Genomic DNA, 24672 nt, shown 5'->3' with positions numbered 1-24672 from the left:
ATGAAGAAAGGAGAGATCGTTGAGAATGACATCAAAGAAAACAAGAAATCACGCGTCTGTATCGGTTGATCAAGACGTTCCGTGGATCCACAAAGAACCCGAGTTTGAATTCGCACCACACCAGATTTCCACCGCGTGGCCACCGGAACTTTCACTTTCTCTCTCAGGAGAAATGGTTTACCATTTTTTTTTAAGAGAAAGAAGATATAAAGGAAAGGAGGGTCTCTAGATGAGAAAGAGTCTTTATTTTAATAATTCTCATGAGTAAAGTTTTATATTTGTTTAGCTACTTAAACCAATACTCGTGTGTGATCAAAAACAATATTAAAAACAAATCAGATATTTTTCTGAAAAAGCTCTCATCTTCTCTCCTTCCTTAAGCCATTCTGATCACCAACAGGTAAACGATTCGTTCTCTCTCTCTGCTTTCGATTCGGAGTTAAACTTTCCGTTTTTGTGAAACCGTTTTTGTGAAAAACTTCAGCCTTTTAAGTTTTAGGTTTCATTGAAAATCAGTTAACTTCTCAGTCCAATCTTTCCCCCAGAGAAAAGCCATTTCTTATCATCCGCGCCTAAGGAGCTGAAGATTTGTGCTACTTCTTGCGTTTCTCAAGTTCAGAGGTGTTTGTGATCGCCTTCTCTTCGTTAGTTCTAAATAAACGTTTCTTCCTTTTCCGTGTGCACACATCATCCTGGTGTTTCTCTGTATATTCCATATACAAAAATATACAAAACATAAATAATATGATTTTTGGAAAATATTTGCTACTTTATGAAGAAAACAATTGTGATAGATTCTGGTTTTATAACTTCTTTATGGTCACTTTTAAAATAATTTATACATTTATAAATAATTTTTAAAACTTCTACAAAATATAGGAAGATTATAGATAGATTTAAATTTTTATAGTTTATAAATAAATGATTGCTAAAGAAAAGAAAATCACAAGAACTTTTCATTATTTCTACAGTTAGTTACTATAAACATTTACATTTAATATCAATTGGCAGCTTGTTTAATTAGTTCTAGATTCATTTTTTCTTATGTTTGATTGAAATAAATAAAAAAAAATCATCAATCAATTAAATTATAATAATTTAAAATAATTTATCTTTTAATATATAGTATGATATCCTAAGAACATCATTAATATGGGATCCTGTTCAGACTATCTTCTCAGGTAAGAGTTTAGTATTTTATTAATATTTTATTATCTAAATAACTTTTGATCAAGGAAAAAAGAAAATCAAATCAGCAAAAAAATAGCATGTGTTCATTAGTCTCAGATTATTTTTTGGGAGAGTATCTCAACCTTGATACGTTTCTATCTATGCTGCCTTCTTTATTTTTCAATTTTTATTATATTATAAATACTCTCTTAAAACCCCTCGTTGAGGATGTCTTAAAAAACATAAACTTTCGAACAAAAAAAAAACATAAATTAATATTTTTATTTCAGATCAAAGCGCTCTACTCTGGCTACAGACTCCAAATTCCCAGACAATCTGAATGTTTCCTTTCTCTTCGCCAATTGTGACGGGAGTAAGTGATTTCATTTCTTTTGATCGAACATTCTTGGTTTTTCATCCACTTTTCTTATTACTAGAAATAAACCCTAGGCGGACTAGTCTCGTTGTGGTCTTATTTGATTCATCTTCCACTGAACCTTGGAATTCATCCTTATTGAAACTTTTGGTTTCCAATTTTTGTTATGCAGACAAAACAGTTCAGAACAAAAGAAATATGGCTAGTAGAAGAAACCCGATAGAATAAGCGAATTGCCTGATCCTTTGATCTGTCGAGTACTTTATCATCTTCCCACAAAGGATGCTGTAAGAACAAGTGCTCTGTCCACCAGATGGAGGACTCTCTGGCTTTGGGTTCCTCGTCTAGGATTGAATTATCGAGACTTCCGGGAAAAAGATGCCTTGGTTAATTTTGGTGACGGGTTTTTCGATTCCGACAGGGTTTCAAGCATAGACAAAGTTGAGTTAGATGTTGAGTCAAATGAAGGTGTAGATTCGAATGAAGGTGTAGATTATTACAATTCTTACGTCACACCATGGATTGATGCAGCAGTTAAGCGAAAGATCCAACATCTAGATGTTCGGACTGATCCAGATAGTCCTCATATCCCTAAATATTGTTACACGCGGTTTAGGGCTTATTTTCATGGGATGCCCCTAAGCCTTTATGTCTGCGAGACACTGGTATCTTTAAAACTCGATGGTGTCTTCTTGCGTGATTCAGAGTTTATTTACTTACCTAGTCTGAGGATTTTGCACTTAATATCTATGATGAATCCCAACGAGGCCACTTTCGAGAGACTTATCTCCTCATGTCCTGTCCTTGAAGAGTTGGAAGTTGATAGCTCTCTGAATGATGACGTAAAAGTCTTTCGGGTGATCTCTAGGTCGTTGAAGAGGCTCAGTGTACAAGAATGCATGTCAGAAGTTGTGATCGATGCTCCTCGACTAGGCTTTTTGAGCATCGATTCTAGCCTATCAGGAAGCTATATGATAACCAATACTATGGATACCAATGTCAAATTTGTTATTCGTCTCGGAACTTATTTTGGGGATTTTGATGAAATTTTATCAAACAGAAAAAGATTCTGCAACTGTCTCTCTGGAATTTCCAAGGTCAGGGATATGACGATACTTGGACACGGTTTGATGGTATATACAATGTTAATTCTTGTGTATATAACATGTACATATTCAATCATGAAAGTTTTTTCTAACATCCCACGTTAATTGTTTTTTTTTCTTGTTGCACCAAACATCATATAGGGTTATTCATGTTTGAGATGGTTACCGACCATTCTTGAGAGCTTCCCCAACCTGAAATCCCTCACCTTGGTGATGATCTGCTATATGCTATAATATTTTTTTTTCCACCTTTTAACTATGAAGATTCTGCTATCTTTTTTTTTTCTTTGCATTTTAATAATCCTACGTTCTTGCCTCAGGAATGCGATGAACTTCAGTTAGAGGATATGGATGAAATCAATATTTCGTATGTGCCTCAGTGTTTGCTATCGTCTCTCGAGTTTGTTGATTTCAATGTCCCACTCTCAAGCGTTGTTGGTGAAATGAACATGGTAAGGTATATCCTCGAGAATTCGGCAATCCTCAAGAAACTCACTCTACATTTGCATAAAGATTGTTCAACAAATGATGAATTGGTTAAGAAGCTCCTCAAAATCCCTAGAGGCTCTACCAAATGTGAAGTCGTCTTCTTTGATTGGGAAAAAAAGTAGAGAACATAGTGAGTTTTTGGGATGATTTTGTGTAAAAACATTACTAGTTTCATCGGGGTGGTTGATAATGACTTTTGTTATTTTGCTATTTGGACTATTTGTTCTCTGTATCTTGTCATGTTATTATTAGCCATGAAAGAACCACCACCAAAATGAAATTTGAATTTTTCATGATTAACTTGTCGCTGAAATTTATTTACAAAAACAACTAGTAATATATAATTATGGTGTTGGTGTTGGTTTTCAAGTAGTGTGTTGGTGAATTCAGTTTGTTGAAAGTCTGATACAGCTGGTGTTCAAGAAGTGAACATAAGTCAGAGGACTAAAGGATGCTCATCTCATCGGAGAGCAACGCAAGGTTGTTTTATACTCTTGTTGTACCTACTTTGTGCTCTTGAATATATAGTTTATTGATGTAAAGGGATTGTTTAACTAGGGAGTAGTTTTTTGACATGGTTTGAGATGGACCATATACACTACTTGAAAATCTTGCGTTGTTTTATACTCTCAAGCAGCGATGTTAGTATGATGACATGGTTTGAGATGGACCATATATCTTGGGAGCCAAAAGTCAAAATAAACTGCAATTGAATATAATTTAAAATTAAGTTTTACAATTAGCAAATATTCTACAATATTACTTATAAACCAAATAAGCCGAAACATCAAATTAACAAAAAAAATTATCATTCAAAATATTTTAAATTATCTGAAAAAAACTAAATTACCTATATGTTTTTTTATCTAAAACATTTTAATTTTATTCAAATCATCAAATGTTTGACTAGGCAAAACTAAAAAAAAATATCTTTATCCGTTTTTTAATTATCTGAGAAAACAGAACCAAATTGAATTCGAATTTTTATTAAATATTAGCGGCTAAAACCAAAGAAAATTTCAAATTAACCGAATGGTTTCTAAATCTCTAGAACTTAAAATCAAAAACAGAATCGAAACTAAAAACGGAACGCTCATGCCTAAGCTAGATCAACGCATCACAGATTCACAATAGCAGAAGACAAAAGTGAAATGACTCCACCAGTTTCACTGCGGTTCATAGCATGTAAAACCTTGGACCATTCCACGACCCCATAAACCTCTTCTCTGCTTCGTAACTGAAACGAAATCTCAGCACACCAAATCTCAATCTCACTAACAAGAACAAGATCATCTTCCTTTTGGTAAGAAACCCACCAAACTGTCAGTCTTCTTCCTCCTTCCGGACTTGCCACAGATACAAAATCCGGTGGCACCGGAAACAGTCCTTCAAGTCCCTTAATTTGTCTCCACCCCATCTTGTCCCCAAGATCACACCAAGTCAAAAAACTACTCCCTAGGTGATTAACTACTCTACACAATATCTTCTCTTCAGCTATGAAGCAAGTGTTGGTTACAAAGTATCCAAAGTTTCCAAGCATGACATCCTTTTGGATATTCATCATATATGGCTCCCAAGTTCCACTCTTCGGATCATAAACCTCTCCCGAGCTCTCACGACCTCCCAACACGTAAAGTTTCCCGTCAATGAAACCGGCGGCTGCGTAACTTCCTCGAGGCACTCGCATTTCAGGGAGTTTACGCCATTTTTGACAACGACAATCGAGGACAAACACTCTTCTGCTTCTTCTATGATTTACTAATCCGCCGATGAGGTAAATCTCTGAACCACTTGACACCACGGTCGGGGAATCTGGATGATGTTCGTAAGGAAACGAAGGGAGTTGTTTCAGTTTCTGGTCGGGACCTGGGGTGAGTGCGAACCAGCAAGGTTTAGTATGCCGACGAAATTTTAAATAGAGGTAGATTTGCTTCTCTGTTTTGTCCATTAGGGTTCGTGTTACGTCTAGCTCACGCGAAGAGAGGATTGATTTGAAACGCTTGGAGACGAGAGACAGAGATGGATGATGGATTCTCGAGATTCGGGCTAAGATATTGAGAGCGACGTCGTTTGGTAACGACCAAAACGACAACAATGCCCGAGGAGACTCCGATGGTTTCATCTCTTCCGTCATCACCGTGTTGAAACAGTTAGGGTTTAATTGATTGTTTTTGTTTTGCTTTTATATATAAACTTTTTTTACAATTGCGGTCGTGTTCTTTGACCCTGGTTGGATCCGAACCGACCAAACACGGTTATATTACATCAAGATATCAATCCGTATTAAGAGTTTCTTAAAGAAAAATCTTTCAAAAATTATACTAATAATTAACTAATAATTAACATCAAGAAAGTTGTAGAAGCTCCCTTTTCTCAGTGATGATATGATGCTCAGAATCCAGAGCACTGTGGAAAGCTAAACACTGATGATAAGCCTATTTATTCAAATCTCAAGACTGCAACAAGCACACAAAGCCTTCAAAAGAAGCAAACAGAGTATAGGAAAAGACTATAGAGGCTCTATAGTAGATTAGCTAGTAGAGCTACTCGGTCTTCCTCTTGATGAATTATGACATGCTTATAGAAGGAGAAGAGGTTCAATGCCGTAATGGGACTCATTAAAAGTAAGTGTTTCTCACAAGTCTATTGCAAGAGAATAGCTTGTTTAGAAATCTCTTCTTCTTTCCATTGTAACACACACATATATCTACATATAAGAGAATTGGTGTGAATTATGTAATATTTTCATTTTTGATAAATAAATCTATTTTTTTTCCTTCGATTTTTTCTCTCCCTTTTTGAAACCTGATAATCGTGTTTTTTTTTTTGTTTAAGTATAGTGATAACAGTTCTTTGGAGGTACATACATTACGTATACATGCATAATTGCAAATACAATCTATCTTACTGATCACATTGTCATTAACTACCAACATATTATAGTGTATCATTAAATACACATGGTTGGATGTGCATAACAACAAGGGTTGCTTAGAAAACAATAATACAGAACTGCAATTCCTTGTTAAAACAAAATAGATAAACAAAAAAGGTCTCTAACGTGGCCATAGACAACCTAGACAATGAAAAAACAAGATAGCATTCAAGTCAATGTATGTTCTACGTTAGTCAATAAAATTTATTATGTACTTGATATTCTTAAGTTAAAATGACTAGTAAGTAGTAACATTAGCTCAACCCGACACTAAACTTCTCAAACACATAATATATAAGAATAAAGAAAGGCAATTCCCTTGTAGTAAGATTAAAGATAAGAGTGATAAATTAATGGCCAACTAATAACCAACTAATTATTATAGTAACGGCAAGGACGGGTTATGTATACCACACTAAGCCTGAGGCGTCACATGCTTTTCATTAATCAAAATTGTTTATCACGTTTCAAAAATTTGACGCAGTAATCAATATATAATCTTTTGTTTTTCTCTATCTATTTTGTTAACTCCGTAGAGAATGAAGAGGATGATGAGTAATGAAATTGTGTCATCAAATAAGACAAAGAAGGATGGTTTAAGGTGGATGGTGTGGTTGAGAGGATGGGTTAATGTTTTGCAAGAGATTCTTTTGCAGAGAATCATGGCTTCTCACTTACACAATCCATTTCCTCTTCCTCCTTTAAACAACTTAACCTGCATTGTTACTGGCTCAACTAGTGGCATTGGCTCTGAGACCGCTAGGTACCAAATTCAGAACAAAGCTCTCTTTATTATACTTTCATATTGTTTTTTATTTTCTATTGCTGTGTTAGAGAAAATAAGTGTAATAAGATTTACATTACACTTATCGGGTGAGTTTGCAGGCAGCTTGCAGAGGCGGGTGCTCATGTTGTTATGGCGGTAAGGAACATAAAAGCGGCTCATGAGCTGATTCAACAATGGCAGACCAAGTACTATTCTAGTGGGAAAAGACACCCACTTAATATTCAGGTAAAATCTGATTTCTTTTTTTTTGTGCAACAAGGTAAAATCTGATTAATTTCTATATATAACATTTCTAGTATATATATGTGATCATATATACATCTGTCGTATGTATCGACAAACACTGTCTCGGATCCACGATTAATGTCGTTTTAGAGTTATTTTTTGTTTGAAACAATTTTTTTTTTTTTGTAATTTTAATGTTTATCTTTTTGTAAGAAATTCTATAACGTAACACACTAAAATTATTAAGATAAAACAATAGCATTAAGATTCAATTTCCTTTTTTATGGATTCATTAGAATATTCAACTTTGTTACAAATGTAGTTGATGAAAATGAAACTATGTGAGAAACATGTAAACTAGTATAGTTGATGAAGCTGGTATTGTATGGCAATTATACATAACAACTGTAGCTTGGAGTAATTACATAGTAGTCAATAATTAATGTATAGTTAAGAATATTTTAACAGTATTTCGTTAAGATCCGCATACATAGGTGTTGAAAAAAAATGCAAGAACTACTAATGATCCCTCTCTAATTGATGAAATAAATAATAATGAAAATAAACTTTAGCGTATTTTGTTAGCATCAAAATTGTTAATTTATTATGATACAATGTTTTCTTTTTCTCAAGGCTATGGAACTTGATCTCCTCTCTTTAAATTCCGTCATGCGATTTAGCAATGCGTGGAACGCACGGTTATCCCCTTTGCATGTTCTGATTAACAATGCCGGCATGTTTTCTATGGGAGGTTCGTTTTTTATAACAATTTTGTAGCTGTTATAAATGAGTATTTACAGCTTCTTTCTTCATGTTGCTTATTTTTATCGTTGAGGCCACAAAGTCATATACGCTTTTGCACCATTCATTTTAAATTTATAACCCATAGCCTCATACTCCAACTTTATGGACCCAAATTAGGTTGATGGTAGATGAAAACTCATTTAATTCAAAGGGGATAATGATTTTTTTTAATACACAAAGGGGATAATGATTTAAAATTTATACTCTCTCTGTTTCATATTAAGTGTCACTTTAGCTTATTTTTTTGTTTCACAAAAAGTGTCATTCTACAATACCAATACAATTTATGCAACCTTTCAACTCAAAATTAATTGTAAAATGCGTTGATTTTATAAATAAATCGATTTATCTAAAATACTATTGATTAGATATGTGATATTAATGAAAACATAAATGCATTTTAATGACACTCTTTGTGAAACGGATGAAGTAATTACTAACCCTTATCAAATCTTAAAAGATAAGGTCTTGAGTCCAAGCAAGAGTTAAGTCTCCCCCCCCCCCCCCCCAAAAAACAAAAGCAACAGTATAGTTTTATAGTGTTGTTGGAATAATGTATGACGATTTGTTTTGCAATCAAATGGCATCGGATTGCCATGTTTTCTGCATATTGTCACTATAAGGTAATGAGTGTTATTCACAGATAGCATGCATGTTGATTTTGGTAGGTGCACAAAAATTCTCAGAAGATGGATATGAACAGCACTTGCAAGTGAATCATTTGGCTCCAGCTCTGCTTTCACTGCTGCTTTTGCCTTCACTTATCCGAGCTTCTCAAAGTCGAATCATTAGTGTCAATTCTGTTGTAAGTACCATAGACCCTCAATCAAAAATGCTATACTAGTATACTTAATTAATTGTTTATGACGTTATGATTTTTTGTGTGTTCATTTTGTAGATACACTATGTTGGCTTTGTCGATCCGAATGATCTGAATTTTGTTTCTGGTAAACGGAAGTTCTCTAGCTTAGAAGGATATTCTAGCAGCAAACTCGCTCAGGTGTATTAATTTGTAGCAATCACAAAAAAAAAACTGACTTGAAAATGTTTTTGCATTATTGTGATTTATTGGTCATTTCATATATCAGGTTATGTTTAACAATGTTCTATCCAAAAGACTGTTGAGATAAGCATGAAATAGCTTAGAGTACAAGCTACCTAATCCTATTGTGTTTGAATTTATCTAAAGGATTAGGAAATAGAGTTGTGTTAATCCTAATGAGTTTAGGATAATTATAAAGTTATATAAAGAGATGCAAGGGTGTTTGCATATCTTATGAGTTTGAGAGCTTTAGTTTTTTTTGAGTTATTTTCTAAAGCATTGAGAGAGTTTTAACAAAGCGTTCTTTGAGAAATATAGTTCTTTGATTCAATAATTGGTATCAGAGCTATTCTATTGAGTCAAAGGAAATCATGGGAGATATCGTTGCAGCGAAGAGCAACATCAAGAGCAGTGGTACGTCCATTCAGTGTCCATTACTCAACGACACGAATTACACAGTGTGGACAATGAGAATGGAGGCGGCGTTGCGTGTTCATAAGGTCTGGGAGGCCATCGATCCAGGAGAAGCAAAAGGAGAGAAGAATGATGTTGCAAGGGCTCTGTTATTCCAGTCAATTCCAGAGGCATTAATATTGCAAGTAGGAAACCTTGTAACTGCGAAGGAGATTTGGGAAGCGATAAGTACAAGACATGTGGGAGCTGATCGTGTACGTAAGGCCCGCTTACAGACATTGATAGCAGACTTCAGTAGATTAAAGATGAAGGAGACTGATTCTATTGATAGCTTTGTTGGAAAAATTCGAGAACTATCAACCAAGTCTGCAGCTTTAGGACAAATTATTGAGGAACCAAAGATAGTTGAGAAGTTCTTGCAGAGCTTGCCAAGAAAAAAATATATACATATTGTTGCTGCGTTAGAGCAGGTTCTTGATCTTGATAAAACAGGCTTTGAGGATGTTGTGGGACGTCTAAAAGCTTATGAGGAGAGAATTGCTGAAGACGAAACAGAAAAACAAGAAGATCAGGAACAGAGCAAGCTCATGTACGCTAATGCTGATAGACCGACGCAGACACAAGAACGATATGACTCTTCAAGAGGCAGAGGCAGAGGAGGTCGTTATGGAAATCGAGGGAGAGGTCGTGGACGCCAATACTATCAGCAGAATGGAGGATATCAGAGAAACGGAGGACAACAGCAACAGAGTGGTGGCTATTATCAAGAAAGAGATGCATCCAAAGTTGTGTGCTTCCGTTGTGACAAGATGGGACACTTTGCTATGCATTGTCCTGACCGACTTCTCAAGCTACAAGAGACTAATGAAAGCGAGGCAGAGACAACACATGAGGCTGATGAGTTGATGATGAATGAGGTGGTATTCCTTAACGAACGCAACGTTATACCTAGCAAGCTCAATACCTCGTCCAACATTGATAATCTATGGTACCTAGACAACGGAGCAAGCAACCATATGACAGGGAATCTAGAGTTCTTCACCAAGATTGATAGAAGAGTGACTGGGAAAGTGAGATTCGGTGATGATTCGAGAATAGATATAAAAGGAAAAGGCTCAATCATATTCCTAACTAAGAATGGTGAACGCAAGGAACTTTCAGACATCTATTTTATTCCTAATCTTAGGAGTAATATCTTGAGTCTTGGGCAAGCTACTGAGTCTGGTTGTGAGGTGAGGATGAAAGATGATTGTCTACTCTTGTATGATCGTGAAGGGAGATTATTGGTGAAAGCAAAGAGAGCTCTAAATCGACTCTATAAGGTGGCAATGGAGGTTGAAAATACAAGATGTTTGCAGCTAGTACATCTAAAGGAATCATCAAAGTGGCATGCACGCTTAGGGCATATAGGCTTGAGTAACCTAAAGAAGATGGTGGACAAGAACTTGGTTATCGGAATGCCCAAGTTTGGAGTTGAAAAAGAAATCTGTGAAGCTTGCTTGCGTGGGAAGCAAATACGAGAATCGTTTCCACAAGCTAGCTCATATCGTGCTTCAAGGGTATTGGAGCTAATACATGGGGATTTGTGTGGTCCTATTACACCACAAACTGCTGGAAGTAACAGATATGTGTTCGTCTTAATAGACGATCATTCAAGATACATGTGGTCCATTCTCATGAAGGAAAAGAGTGAAGCTTTCACAAAGTTTAAACGATTCAGAAGCTTGGTTGAACAAGAGACGGGATTAAAGATTAAAACCTTTCGTACAGATAGGGGAGGAGAGTTTACAAGCCAAGAGTTCAAAGATTACTGTGAAAGCTCAGGGATTAGTCGTCATCTAACCGCTCCATATTCGCCGCAGCAGAACGGAGTTGTCGAGAGAAGAAACAGAACGTTACTTGAGATGACACGAAGCATTCTAAAAGCTATGGATGTTCCAAATTACTTGTGGGGTGAGGCTGTTAGGCACGCAACGTACCTTATTAATCGCATTCCTACAAGAACCTTGTTACTACAAACTCCATACGAGAGCTACAGAGGAAAGAAACCGTGCATCGAACATATTAGAGTGTTTGGTTGCGTGGGGCATGTGAAAGTAGATAAACCACATTTGAGGAAGCTAGATGATAGGTCACGACCATTGGTGCATCTTGGGATTGAACCGGGATCAAAAGCATATAGGCTATTGGATCCATCGACTCGCAGAATAATAGTAAGCCGCGATGTCGTGTTCTGTGAAGAACAGAGTTGGAAGTGGAGAAAAACAGAGAAGGAGCCACATACGGAGATGGGTGTGATAGATTTTGCTAACAAGGAAGATAGGAACGATGACGCAAGTAGTGGGGTGAGTATTAAGGATGAAGAAAGCGAAGAAGATGAGAAGAATCTTGATCAACCACCAGAGATACTAAGACGGTCTACTCGTATCATCAACAAACCGAGTTATCTTGATGACTATGAGTTATTATGTGAGGAAGACGAGCAGTATGATTTACTATGTGAGGCTGAGTTCGAGAACCTTCTTATGCTTATCAATGAAGAACCGTGGAGTTATGGTGAAGCAAAAGAAAAGAAAGTGTGGAGAGATGCTTGCAAAGAAGAGATCAAGTCGATAGAAAAGAACAATACTTGGACATTAGTTGATCTTCCTTCAACCTGTAAGGCAATCGGATTGAAATGGGTTTTTAAGGTGAAGAAGAATGCCGATGGAAGCATAAACAAGTATAAAGCGAGGCTTGTAGCCAAGGGATACATTCAGAAACATGGAGTAGATTTTGACGAGGTCTTTGCACCTGTTGCTCGCATCGAAACAGTCAGATTGATCATAGGAATGGCGGCTTCACATCGATGGGAGTTACATCATTTGGATGTAAAAACTGCTTTCTTATACGGAGAACTCAAAGAAGAGGTATACGTTAAACAACCTGAAGGCTTTGTTGTGAAAGGTAGTGAGAATAAAGTTTATAAATTGAGGAAGGCGCTTTATGGGTTGCGACAAGCTCCTCGGGCTTGGAATGAGAAGCTTCATACGGTCTTGTGTGAGCTAAACTTTGAACGATGTCTTAAAGAACCATCTCTGTACCGGAAGAAGCAACACGAAGATCTCTTGCTAGTGGCTGTTTATGTGGACGACTTACTTGTGGCAGGGTCTAACATAGAGATGATTCACGAGTTTAAAAGAGCTATGGCGGCAAAGTTTGAGATGTCCGATCTCGGAAGATTGAGCTACTACCTTCTGCCTTTGGAAACCGGCATTAGCGTCCTTTGTTTATCTCCTGGCGTTGTCCAAACAAACATTGTGAGTAGAGTACCCCTATAATAAACCTCGTTCGTTTGTATTTAGCTTGATTTTATATTTTTAGCTTTATTTTATATTTAATATATATGAATGAACTCACAATTAATTGAAATAAAATTAATTTGCTAATAATAGAAAACGTCAAACACAAATGAGAAAATCCGTTTGTGTTTGTAATTTTCTATAATTATTTGAAAAATAAGATAGTATGATCTTTCGATTACAAAAGGTAATGCAATATTTCCATATATAGTAACATTTCCACATCTAAACTTTTGCAGACTAGGGATCTTCCAAGATTTATTCAAGATATTTACTCTGCCTTGCCTTATATCAGCTATTCACCACAAGAAGGTTGTAGAAGCTCAGTTTTCTCAGCCACAGATTCTCAGATTCAAATATACTGTGAAAAGTTGAAAACCGATAAAAAATCCGTTTGCGCATTCATATCACAAAGTTGTCAACCAACAAATTCTTCAGAAGAAGCTCACAATGTAGAAACATCGAGCAAAGTTTGGGAAAAGACAATAGAGTTAATTGGTCTTCCTCTTAATTCATTGGAAATGCTTATAGAAGGAGAAGAGGTCCCATGTCGTTATGGGAATTCTTATCAATAAATTTGTATGTGATTAGACTAAGAACCCAATAATGTTGTAGTATTATCTGACTATTATGTTCTGACCACTAGAAAATCTCGAATAAAGGTTATGTGTAATGACAGTGTGATGGTGTTTGCTCATGGAAGACATCAGATGCAAATACGTGGGCTTAGACAATGGACTTGTGTTTGATCAAAAAAAAAAAGGACTTGCGTTGGGTTTGTGTTAATACTTTCCCACAGATTTGGTGCCGGATGCTTGCTAGCAAGATGACGAGTTTGAATGCAAATAGAAATGGTTTTGAGAAGGGCATGAAAACTATAATGTAGGTAGATAACTCAATATTCACCATGAAGAACAACACTAGTGTGAAATCAAATATTACACATTTTAGAAGTTGAAATACTTTCTTTTCAATGTTTAATTCTTTGAAATTATTGTGTTCTTTCATTTATAAAACAAAAGAGAGATCTAACATCTTAAAGGTATTAGTTCCATATCTTATGATATTCTGATTTTTGAAAATTATTGTAAACAATAAAATGAAAAAGACGATTTGTTAGGAATTAGATTAGAAAGTTGATTAATATAAAGTGAGGTTAATCCAATGAAAAAAGAATCCTTAAAAAAAAACTAGTAACTAACTAAATAAAAATCTAAAATGCATGAGTACTAGTGCCACGTCGCCGCTTCTGTTCGGTGCTATCTATCTATCTATCTATCTCCTCCTCTCTTGGATTCTCTCAGATTCCATGGAAGCTCCCAAAAGCTGATTCGTGCAATCAATTCGTTCCTTCCATCTCTCAGATTCCGATCCGTGGTGCGTCCTCTCCGATCTGATTCGATTCTTTGTCACAGCTCTGAGGATCCGTTGATTGGATTTGATTTGATATTTTTTTTTCGTACCTGTTAGTTTTCCTCTACTTTGATCCGTGTCGCTCGTTCAGATTTGTTGAATCGGATTGTTTAGGAACTAAGATTTGGATCGGCACTGTTCAATGATTGGCTAGTCGAATTCGTTTAGATTCGGATTGATTTTTGTGGTAGGGATCTGATATCTAATACCTTGACGATGATCTCGTATCTCTGGGGATATACTTTATAACTAATGAGTGTAATGACAGATTATTTCAATTTTTGTTTGTTTGTTTGTTTGTTTGTTGCGCAGCTTCTACATTGGACCTGCCTGATGGTATGCAGCAGTCTCGTAAGGAGTCTCATTGTTCAGGCTGGTCGTACTCGTATTGGGGTGTTTGCTCAAGGAAGACATCAGCTTAACCTTACTAATAAGACGTTGAGTGTTGGTTTCGGGTTTAGAACCACTGCAGCAAAGATGATGATGGTTGATTCTTCTACCGGAGAGAAACGAGTTGAGATGTTTGATATCCCGAAGGAGAAAGTTGATGACGGCGGGTACATTGGTGGTGGCTGGAAAAAGTGAGTTCATTTGTCTCTGTTGTAGAAAATAGCTTGTAGGGTTATTGAATTAATTACATGTACTGAAGAAACTGATTTTCCGATATACGTTACTGTTGTGTAGGCAATGTGGCTTTGGACCAATGTTTTATATTTGTTTTTTTTAGTAGTACTTAATAAGGGTTATGTGTGATGACAGTGATGATGGAAGCATGAGCTGTGGGTACTGTAGTTTCAGAGGGAAAAGGTCTACCATGGAAGACTTCTACGATGTCAAAGCCTTTAAGATGGAAGGCCAAACAGTTTGCATGTTTGGAATATTTGATGGTTAGTTTCTATATTGTACCTTTCTTTTCTTCTGGTATATCGAAAAATAAGTGTTAGCGTTGAACTGTGTAAGATATTTGATCTGTGTTGAAAGTAGTCTGGTTTTTTTCAACTTGCCGTATCACCATCGTATCCATCTCAATGTAGAAATGGCTGAGCTGAAGCATTGTCCAGCTTCATTTGCTAATTTAGGTTCTTCGTTCTACATAGAACTGGCCATGCCGTATGTGCTATGCCTACTATCTGCCTTAATTAGAGTCTGTATTTATACATCCTTACTGCTGCTTCTTGGTTTTCTATTAGACTGTTTAGGAAATTAATGTCTGCACTGAACTCTCAATCTGCGTCATAGTATACCCAGAAGCAGAAAGCATATATGTAATATATTGTTGATTTGATCTTAAGTTGCCCTCCTCGAATTTCTGAAGCCTTAATCATCACAGGTCATGGTGGTTCACGTGCTGCTGAGTACCTGAAGAAACACCTCTTTAGCAATCTTATGACTCATCCACAATTTCTGACAGACACCAAGCTGGCACTAAGTGCGTTCCATATCTCTAGACATAAAATTTTGTTGTAATTCTCAGAAGTATGAGCTCATACTGCTTGTCTCAGGTCATCGGTTCACCTTCTAACTTGATGAATTTCGCAGGTGAGACATACAAACAAACTGATGTAGCATTCCTTGAGTCGGAAAAGGATACTTACAGAGATGATGGCTCCACAGCATCTGCTGCTGTCTTGGTGGGGAACCATTTATATGTTGCAAATGTTGGAGACTCACGAACGATAGTTTCTAAAGCTGGGAAAGGTCAGTCTTTCATTCTGATCTAAAACAATGAGGCATATCATTTTAAACATAATTTGAGAGCTTGTCAAAACATGAGTTTGGGAAATGGAATCATGCAATTCCTCGGAGAACATTAGCCTTGAGTAAATAATGAATAAAATCTTATGATTGGTCACAAGGCTTCGTTGTTTTCTGATCACAAGCCTTAAGTTTTTTATGTTGTGCAGCGATCGCACTATCAGATGACCATAAGCCAAACAGAAGCGATGAAAGAAAGCGAATTGAAAGCGCTGGTGGTGTTATCATGTGGGCAGGTAATCTGATATTATAAGAAACCATCCCTCTCTCTTGTGTCCCCCTAATGGGTTGCTTGCTTCTGAACATGACATAGCTAGATTGTAGAGCCTTCCATTCTGAGTTACAGTTAGATCACTAGCTACTCAAAATGCTTGATAATTCCTTCACGAATTTCAATAATACAATGTCATTGCTGGGTTTTTCTCTCTGCTTTTAGGTCTAATACTGTTACTAAGTTCGAGGGAACACTGACCCACAAACCATTTTCTTATGGAGGCATTCTATATCTCCGGTTATTCACGCTTTAAACAATCACTGTCAGGGACTGAACTAGTAGTCTTGAGGCCTGCCCTTTTAATATCTTCCCCTAGATCTCTTTGTCAGCCTGAGTTTTGAAGTAATATCATCTGGATTTGCCTTGTCTTGTCAGGAACATGGAGGGTAGGTGGAGTCCTGGCAATGTCCCGGGCCTTTGGAAACAGAATGCTGAAGCAATTCGTTATTGCTGAACCCGAGATTCAAGTAACCGCTTCTAACTCCAGCATAATGCTATCCCCCGAGGGTGTTATGTTTGTTCTCCTAGTCTCCGTAGTGTCAACCCATGTGTAATCCTTGAGTGTTGAGTTTTTGTGAACACACTTGTCTATGTTTATTTATTCAGGATCTAGAGATTGATCACGAGGCCGAGTTTCTTGTTCTCGCAAGCGACGGTTTATGGGATGTGGTACCAAATGAGGTATGACTCACATATAAACTCCTCCCTGTACCTGTTGTTGGATTGTTGACGAGTGTTGAATGTGTTATATTCTCCGCTTTGGATTCAGGATGCGGTATCCCTTACTCAGAGTGAGGAGGAGCCTGTGACAGCTGCCCGCAAGTTAACCGACACTGCCTTCGCTCGTGGCAGCGCAGACAACATCACTTGCATTGTTGTTAAATTCCGTCATGATAAGACCGAATCCCAACCAAACCCCGAGGCTGAAGCAGAACCTGAACCCCCCGAAGATGAAATCCAAACCGAATCATCAAACCCCAGTGATGAAATGGAAACCGAATCAATCCCCAAAGCTGAAGCGGAACCGGTTCCTGAGGCTATACCGGAACCAAAACAGGAAACCGAACCAAAGACCAAGGGTGAGAAAGCTGGTGAGTAATGGTCAGCCAGGGAAGAAAAAAAGATGCTGTTGGGGTCGAAACTGAGGCATGTGCAGAGAGACAGATAAATATTAAAATTGATTTAGTAGTTTGTGTGCTTTGTGGCTACCTGTAACGTGTGAGGATTTTAATTATTTTGGTTTTGTGTTGCATATTGCACATGCCTGTCTGCCTTAAGGACGGCTACGCCTTGACCTGTCCTCGGATTTTTGTCTATTCATTTTGGTCTATTCTGTTTGGTTGTGCTTTCTCACACCAAAAAAAAAAGAACACACCGTTTGTTCTGTTTCTCCCCACTTATTTATATCTTATTATCCTATAAACAATGTTTTGTAGTTCCTTTCTCATTCCTCTGCCTTGCCGATACAGTGTATCACCCTTGAACTGCGTCTCCCTCACAGAGTACAATGCTGTTGGCTCAGTGTAATTAACATTACTGGTGGCCAAAGTCGTCAGATTGGCCATGAGAGTACTCCAAACACTTGTAAACGCGAACTTATCTCCCAACTTCTTCGCGTTGAACATACAAAAATTATCGTCGTAGTCGATCTTCCCAATAGAATCGTAAGAAGTAATCGCAAGAAGACATTGGTCATACCATACTCTTGTACCACGGACATCTCCGACGGAGCTGTACTACACATTTCAAATATCGACGGCAGAATGAACAACGAGATTGCACGAGACTAATTAACACATAATAAGTCATTTTTTTGTCTTATGCTAAAATGTAATAAAAAGCCTTGCACAGATTTATAATATTTATAAGAAAATCTGTCAATAATATTAATGTGACATTGCCGCAGCTAGGGCAGTAGGAAAGCAGTCGTGGCACTTTGGTTTTTAGGAGTCGCCGCGGCACTGGAGTAGCGCGGATAAAGTAGAACCGCCGAACAGGGTGAAACCTTTATTATCTCTACTGTCCACATAGAAGATTCCGATGGTAGTATTTAAAAGTTCCTCGTACTTACTTCCCGGCTTGTATTTTCCTTGACTAACCAAGCATTTATGGTTGAGATACGCATTGGTCGTGTTTAAAGACAATTCACTGCTTATAAGTAGAAGTTGTATGGCTAAGACATGGATTAAAAGGAGGCGTTTTGGTACAGACGATGAAGAGTACATTGTTTTGGATGGTTTTTCTCAAAGAGGGTTTTTTCGAGATGATTAGTTGGGACTAATGTCTATGTACGAGAATCAGTGGATTTGGACTGAACTGACATATACTTTTTTTTTATATATATTGTTTATTGGTTTAGGTCACCCAATACGAGTTTGGTCGTTTACACTATGTAAGGAGGGGAGAGAAGCATTGGTTCAAGCTCATCTGGTTCAAAGGAGCCACTCCGAAACATGCTTTTAATATGTGGGTAGCTAACTTAGACAGGCTCCCAACAAGACAGCGTCTCTCAGGTTGGAGAATGCAGATCTGAGATCTTTGTTGTATCTGTTCATCAGCTCCTGAAACCAGAGACCACCTCTTTATAGAGTGTCAATTCGCGTCTGAAATCTGGGAGCAGGTATTCATTAGGCTTGGGAGACCGAGGAGTCAGTTCATTACCTGGCAACACTTGCTGAGTTGGTTGAGAGATCAAGTCTCTGGCCCGATAAGACTACTTCGTTTGCTATGCTCTCAAGCGGTCATCTATAGTATCTAGAAACAGAGAAATAACGTTCTTCATAACCAAATCTCGATTGCAGCGCTTATTATCTTCAAGGAAATCAACCGAACCATCATCAACACAATCCATGCCCGGAGGAGTAGGAGACGGTTCCAAAATCTTATGGTTGCTTGGCTGATCTAATGATTGCTTAAGTAACCGTTAACTGTTTAGGTATAATGATCTTTTTGTTTTTTATTTTTTTTTTGCCAAGAAATCATTTGTATAGGGATGCAACTCTGTAAACTTTCATGTTCATTTATGATATTAACATTTTTATCAAAAAAGGAGGGGAGAGAAGAATTGAAGGTTGAGACTAGTTTGCGGCGACAAGAGGGCCGACAAAAGTTCACACGATTCGCACGTTGCCAACCTGAAATGAAGGAATTCATTTCTTAATTTATTACTACCAGATTCTTGTTTTTTAGGTAACATAAGATTCGTGTCAAAAAAAGGTAACATAAGATTAATATTCCAAAACACAGGTATATTTCTATACTATTAACATATTGATCATTCCTAACTGTCTAGAGAAGTTGCGCTTAAGTGATTCGTCGTTATATTGCTTTCTTGTCACAACTCACAAAAACACCATGATGATGTGAATTGTCATGTGATTGTTTTTGTATGGATGTATTAATTAAATGCCCGTTGGCTCCGATCCCGGATCATCATATATCTCAATCCAATATGAGAAAGAATCTAAAAGACATGTAAAATTTTGACTAAATATAATTGATAAAATCATAAGAAATAGAATGTTACTGTTAGAGAAATAGGAGAGAAGACACAATTCAAGCATAGAACAACAAAATAGGAAATTATTCTTTTATTGGTGACTATTTTGTTGTTTTATTCTTTAAAAAATCATTCAAAAGAGGAGCACTTAATGTAACATACACTTTTGATTGGAAAAAAAAAAAAAAAGCAAAAAGTTAGATATTTATTTAGCTCATTAAATATTCCGGACGGGCTCGGCAATAAACGGGTAAAACTCCAACCTAAAACTACAGCTACAACCAACAACTCTCCCTCCTCGTCTATCATTCAAGCAATCTTGAAAATGCAAGCTAATAAACGACACACACTCCTGACAAGCTTTTGGCGATAAGCCTTTCGTACACTGCACCATTCCATACAGCATATCACCCTTGTACCGCTTTTCTCCCACAGAGTACAGTGTGTAATTATCTCCACTGGTGGCAGAAGTCGTCAGATCGTCAATTAGAGTATTCCAAGCAAACATAAACGAGACTACATTTCCTTCCACCACCTTCGCGTTGGACATACAAAAGTTATTGTCGTAATCGATCTTCCCAATAGAATTGAAGGATGAAATCGCGAGAAGACATTGATCATACCATATTATCCTCCCCTTGTACCAAGGACATCGTCTACTAAGCTGCAATATACATTTTAAATATCCACACCACAATCAACAACGAGATTGCACAAGACTAATTAACATATAATACATGGTTTCCTTTTTTTTGGTTGACCAGGAGTAGTTGAGTTGAAGTTAAACTAATTATCAGGGAGACAATATATAGTCCGGGCCGGATAAAAGAAGTTTGTTGTTGTCTTACGCTAAAATGTAATCAAAAGCTGTGCGCAGATTTCTTTTTAAAAAAATTTAAAAAGATAATGAATATGTGATATTACCGCAGAGAGTGCGGTGGCAAAGCAGTCGTGGCACTTGGGCCCGTAGGAGTCGCCACGGCACTGGATGATAGCGGAAAAAGTAGAATCGCCGATCCCGTCATAACCTCTGTAACTGCCTGAATAGAACATTTTGAGGGTTCTTTTTAAACGGTTATCGTACTCACTTCCCGGCTTGTATTTTCCTTGATTAACCAAACATTTGTGGTTGAGATAGGCATTGGTCGTGTTTAAGGACAAGTCGCTGTTTATCAGAAGTAGTTGTATGGCTAAGACGTGGATAAAAATGAGGCGTTTTATTACAGAAGATAATGAGTACATTGTTTTGGATGGTTTTTCTCAAAGTAGGTTTTTATAGTAGATGATTCGTTGGGATTGATGTTGTAAGAGACACCGAGGGGTTTGGATACTGACGAGATATATGATGCCTATATATATATTTCTTTATCGTTTTTGGTTACCCAATACGAAGTTTGTTTGAAAAGGTCAGTTTTTAGAAAACAATGTTTACACTTTGAGAAAAGTTGGAAGGTTGAGACTTATTTGCGGCGACAAAAAGGCCGACTAAAATGTAAAAAGTTCAGAGGTGTGACTTTAGTTCACACGATTCGTATGCCAACCTGAAATGGAGGGTGTCATTAATTTGTTAATTTATTATTACCAGATTCTTGCTTTTTTAGGTAACTTAAGATAAGATTCCAAGACACAGGTATATATATATAGCCCTGCAAGCATTTTAGGTTGCCATAAGCGAATCGTAAAAATCACAACAATAAAAATAAAAATAGATATTTTAATAGAGAATAACGTATAAATAATTAAACTAATAAACAAAATTGTAATTATACAACAAGACTTTCTATATTTATTAAGAATATTAATCAAGTATTCATCATTAAATTTTCTAATTAATTCTAAGGTAAAATAATTAAATTACTCAGTATTTTATGCCGTAATCAAACAAAGATAGAATTTGACCAACTTTAGCTTTTTAATATTTCAAAAATAAATTCAGAACTATAATCACTAATATCTAACTATTTTAGTTCTATAACAGTTGTTTACATTGTTTGTTACTTAGGAAACCCATGTATTCGTTAATTATAGGCTCATGTTTTTAATCAAATTTATTCTAGTGCTTTGGTTGTATAAACTCAAATTCTAATGGTTATGTTATGAATGGTAATAGTCAATATATGATGCCTTTGATCTTTATTTACTTTTTGCTGCCATAAGCCAAGGTTTCTTTTTTCAACACTGTCGCACGGCACTGCTTGCCGCGTTCCTCTCTGCGTTAGTTGTTGGAAAGATTACATTGTTGTGGTCACTGGCGGACCTAGGACCTAATTTTAGGTGGATCAAACCATGAAAAAAAAATATAAAAGTGTCAATAGTGAGGTTTGAACTTGGGTTTAGAGGTGTCACTTAGGTATTTTACCAGCAGAACTACATGAATTCCATTGTTTTTAGATACAAAACAAATATTTATTTAGATTTAAGGGGTGTCATGTGACACCCCATCTCTTGACGTGGGTCCGCCTCTTGTGGTGACGACTAAAAAAACTGGTGGTGGTATGAGATAATGCTTCGTGTGTGGTTTGGTATCGTAGCTGGAGTTAATGAAGTTTATACTCATGCGTTGTATGATGGGATTACATTATGTGAATGAAGAACAGAGATGAGAAGTGTGCATACGAGTTTGATTCATAAGGGATAGTGTTCACGTTTAGTTAGCTAAAATGCTAAATGGTCAAAATAAAGATAGATGCAAGTTGCAACACGTGATCCTCGTCGCTTCTCTCTTTATAATCTCTTATTTATTTATTCATCTCCTCCACAACTTTGTTTTGGGTCCACTCTTTTTCTTTTCTATTACGTTTATTTGGATAATGTATAATAAGTCGTTTTCATACTATTTAAGTATTCATACTACATCTAAAAAACATTCCCACTCTACAAAGGTGATCGTCCTTTTACATCAAATCAATGGACTTACTATTTATGCGATACTTACTTCTTGTCGTTAGTATAAGATATTAAGGCTCTCGAGTGGTAGCAGTCAAATAAGTTATTTGGTTGAAAAGATTAAAGAAATTTAAATAATTCCAATTTTATTTCCATAACAGCAAACACTCTTTTTAATGTTTTTGTTATATATTTTGTTTATAGTTATTCTTTCTTGTAACTTGCTTTCATGTTTATAGAAAATTTATTTGGTAGTCTATTCGTTTATGTTTAAGGCGCGGCACTATGGATTATGGAATATATGCAAACATACTATTAGCCACTATATATTTATTATCATGGATCCAGTATTGTAATTTAGGCGATATCAAAATTCAAAAAAAAAATTGTTAAAATATATGATTTCGAACCAACGTGATTTTTTCTTTGATGAAACTGGTAGTTTCATTTATATGCCCACCCTAGTTTCCCATTTTCGGCTCATTCTCAGTTTATTAAATTCAGTTATGTAAAAGTATGGATGTCAAAATAAGTTATACCTCATGAACTGCACTTCGATTGCACTTCGATTATTCATGAACACGAATTCTAAATATTTTTTAAGTCCATTTAATAAATGAGTTTAATGAGCAAGCTTAGATTAAATTATTGAGGATTTTTAATAGTATCATGAGCCAACTCATGAGCTAGGTCATTTTATAGTTAAAATTAAATATTTTAGATAACTTCTATTTTTCTTATGTAAAAAAGATAATTTATATGTTAACATATTTATATTCTAAAATTAAAATATAAAACAAATTTTTTTAGATATATATAGAAAATGTAAAAAAATATTTATATCACTCATCATTCATCATTCATATATATCTTAAAATTAAAATGTAAAAAAAAACTATTCCTAAGAGATAATTTCTATATTACTCGTAATTTTACATTAATGTTTTTTTAGTATTTAATGTTGATTTTTTTAATATTTAAAATTTTGAATTACATTATAGAATTTATTTAATATTTTATTTTATAATTATTTTATTATACTTAATCAAAAATATTTTATTATTATTAATTTTATAGTAGATTGCGAGTTAATTCGTTTAACTTATGATTTAGATAATAAATGAGCTGAACTAGCTCATAAAAAAATCCAAGCTCATTATAAGCTGAGTTGAGTTGAGTGAATTAGCTCATTTTGACACTTCTCACAACGAGTTTCTATAAAATTAAGTATTGGTTCAACGATTCAAAGACTTCAAATTTATATGAAGAAAAATAAAAGGTGAATGAAAGATACGCAATCTCAAGAAACGTTAATTTAAACTGTTTTATCCAAACTATGGAGTCTGGATCCCCCAACCCTGTCGTTTATTTCTGAAATGACAGCCAGTTTATATTACATCAAAACATTGTCTTTTCTTGTCAATATCAAATGTTTTCATAGTTATGAAAAAAAATCTATTAGGTAGATAAATATACATGATGCCAAATAATATAAATTAAAAAAGACTGATGATTGGATAATGCGCCAAGATCTTTTAGAGAGAACGGCCAAGTGAAAGCAATAGCATCAAGTAACTGTTGATCGAATGATCGCCGGATGACTGCTAACACTGGATAGTTACCATGGCATGTTAATCATTAGAAGGGCTGAATTTATATCGACGAGGAAGATAGTGTGGAGTGTTGCTGCTTGTTGCCATGGCAGCTGGAGTCGGCGTCAATTGAAATTGAAAAAGAGGAAGAAACATTTTGCAATATGGTTGCTTATAACTCTTTTCCGAGATAATTATTTGACATCACGAGGCAATATTAAAAAGGGTTTTCTGCAAAAAAACCCTCAATGTGGTTTTTTTTTGCAAATTAATCCGCGAACTCAAAAACCCACGGGTCAACCCTCCAAGTGCCAGTCAAACCGCAATATAACCCTCGGCCATATTTATGTGTATTTGACTGTGTATAATTTTAACATTTTTTCAATACTAGGTCGTTTTGGCGCTAATTTTTTAATAAAAAAAATTTGTTGAACCCCACCTTCATTGTACATTTACGCAAGCTCCCATGTCCGAGAAAAACAAGGTCATTTCGTTTTAGAAATCAATATAATTACACTTGTTAAGTAAACAAATATATTTGTTGGCCGAGATGGTTATATAGCA

At 36.0% G+C, this 24672-nt stretch overlaps 4 protein-coding genes and 2 pseudogenes across 4 annotated transcripts; 3 read left to right on the top strand and 3 right to left on the bottom strand.

Moving 5' to 3' along the window:
* The first annotated feature begins 1328 nt into the window (after window positions 1–1328).
* Window positions 1329–3398, top strand: LOC106333277 (annotated as a pseudogene).
* An 860-nt stretch (window positions 3399–4258) lies between these two features.
* LOC106329803 (F-box/kelch-repeat protein At5g03020-like) lies at window positions 4259–5275 on the bottom strand. The gene has a single exon (XM_013768435.1). The coding sequence runs from the start codon at window positions 5273–5275 to the stop codon at window positions 4259–4261; it is 1017 nt and encodes a 338-aa protein (XP_013623889.1).
* Window positions 5276–6615: 1340 nt separating this feature from the next.
* On the top strand, window positions 6616–13384 carry LOC106335339 (retinol dehydrogenase 11-like). The gene is made up of 8 exons (XM_013773837.1): window positions 6616–6839; window positions 6962–7088; window positions 7722–7839; window positions 8561–8697; window positions 8791–8892; window positions 8981–9012; window positions 12575–12647; window positions 12929–13384. Exons 1-8 carry the CDS (start codon window positions 6616–6618, stop codon window positions 13262–13264), a joined length of 1149 nt encoding a protein of 382 aa, XP_013629291.1. The 3' UTR covers window positions 13265–13384.
* Window positions 13385–13933: 549 nt separating this feature from the next.
* Window positions 13934–17518, top strand: LOC106335338 (probable protein phosphatase 2C 76). Its single transcript, XM_013773836.1, has 9 exons — window positions 13934–14066; window positions 14415–14683; window positions 14862–14989; window positions 15433–15531; window positions 15642–15800; window positions 16007–16093; window positions 16507–16598; window positions 16738–16812; window positions 16901–17518. Exons 2-9 carry the CDS (start codon window positions 14436–14438, stop codon window positions 17228–17230), a joined length of 1218 nt encoding a protein of 405 aa, XP_013629290.1. The 5' UTR covers window positions 13934–14066; window positions 14415–14435; the 3' UTR covers window positions 17231–17518.
* Window positions 17519–17528: 10 nt separating this feature from the next.
* Window positions 17529–18359, bottom strand: LOC106329802 (annotated as a pseudogene).
* Window positions 18360–19837: 1478 nt separating this feature from the next.
* Window positions 19838–20977, bottom strand: LOC106333010 (putative cysteine-rich repeat secretory protein 17). The gene is made up of 2 exons (XM_013771495.1): window positions 20555–20977; window positions 19838–20294 (listed from the first exon to the last, which is right to left on the bottom strand). Exons 1-2 carry the CDS (start codon window positions 20870–20872, stop codon window positions 19848–19850), a joined length of 765 nt encoding a protein of 254 aa, XP_013626949.1. The 5' UTR covers window positions 20873–20977; the 3' UTR covers window positions 19838–19847.
* Window positions 20978–24672: the final 3695 nt, after the last annotated feature.

The sequence above is a fragment of the Brassica oleracea genome, chromosome C3, assembly GCF_000695525.1.
Source record: "Brassica oleracea var. oleracea cultivar TO1000 chromosome C3, BOL, whole genome shotgun sequence".
NCBI lineage: Eukaryota > Viridiplantae > Streptophyta > Magnoliopsida > Brassicales > Brassicaceae > Brassica > Brassica oleracea.
The sequence above is the reverse complement of the archived record's forward strand: the minus strand, read 5'-3'. Positions and strand labels throughout refer to the sequence as shown.

What these genes read in the sequence shown, in the direction of transcription:
- LOC106329803 (XM_013768435.1), bottom strand. Translation starts at nt 5,275, where the DNA reads ATGACGGAAGAGATGAAACCATCGGAGTCTCCTCGGGCATTGTTGTCG.
- LOC106335339 (XM_013773837.1), top strand. Translation starts at nt 6,616, where the DNA reads ATGAAGAGGATGATGAGTAATGAAATTGTGTCATCAAATAAGACAAAG. An exon ending in ATTGGCTCTGAGACCGCTAG is followed by an intron (nt 6,840 to 6,961) that starts GTACCAAATTCA and finishes GTGAGTTTGCAG; the next exon opens with GCAGCTTGCAGAGGCGGGTG. An exon ending in CGGCATGTTTTCTATGGGAG is followed by an intron (nt 7,840 to 8,560) that starts GTTCGTTTTTTA and finishes TGATTTTGGTAG; the next exon opens with GTGCACAAAAATTCTCAGAA.
- LOC106335338 (XM_013773836.1), top strand. Translation starts at nt 14,436, where the DNA reads ATGGTATGCAGCAGTCTCGTAAGGAGTCTCATTGTTCAGGCTGGTCGT. An exon ending in CATGTTTGGAATATTTGATG is followed by an intron (nt 14,990 to 15,432) that starts GTTAGTTTCTAT and finishes TAATCATCACAG; the next exon opens with GTCATGGTGGTTCACGTGCT. An exon ending in AGACACCAAGCTGGCACTAA is followed by an intron (nt 15,532 to 15,641) that starts GTGCGTTCCATA and finishes TGAATTTCGCAG; the next exon opens with GTGAGACATACAAACAAACT.
- LOC106333010 (XM_013771495.1), bottom strand. Translation starts at nt 20,872, where the DNA reads ATGTACTCATTATCTTCTGTAATAAAACGCCTCATTTTTATCCACGTC. An exon ending in TTGCCACCGCACTCTCTGCG is followed by an intron (nt 20,295 to 20,554) that starts GTAATATCACAT and finishes TGTATATTGCAG; the next exon opens with CTTAGTAGACGATGTCCTTG.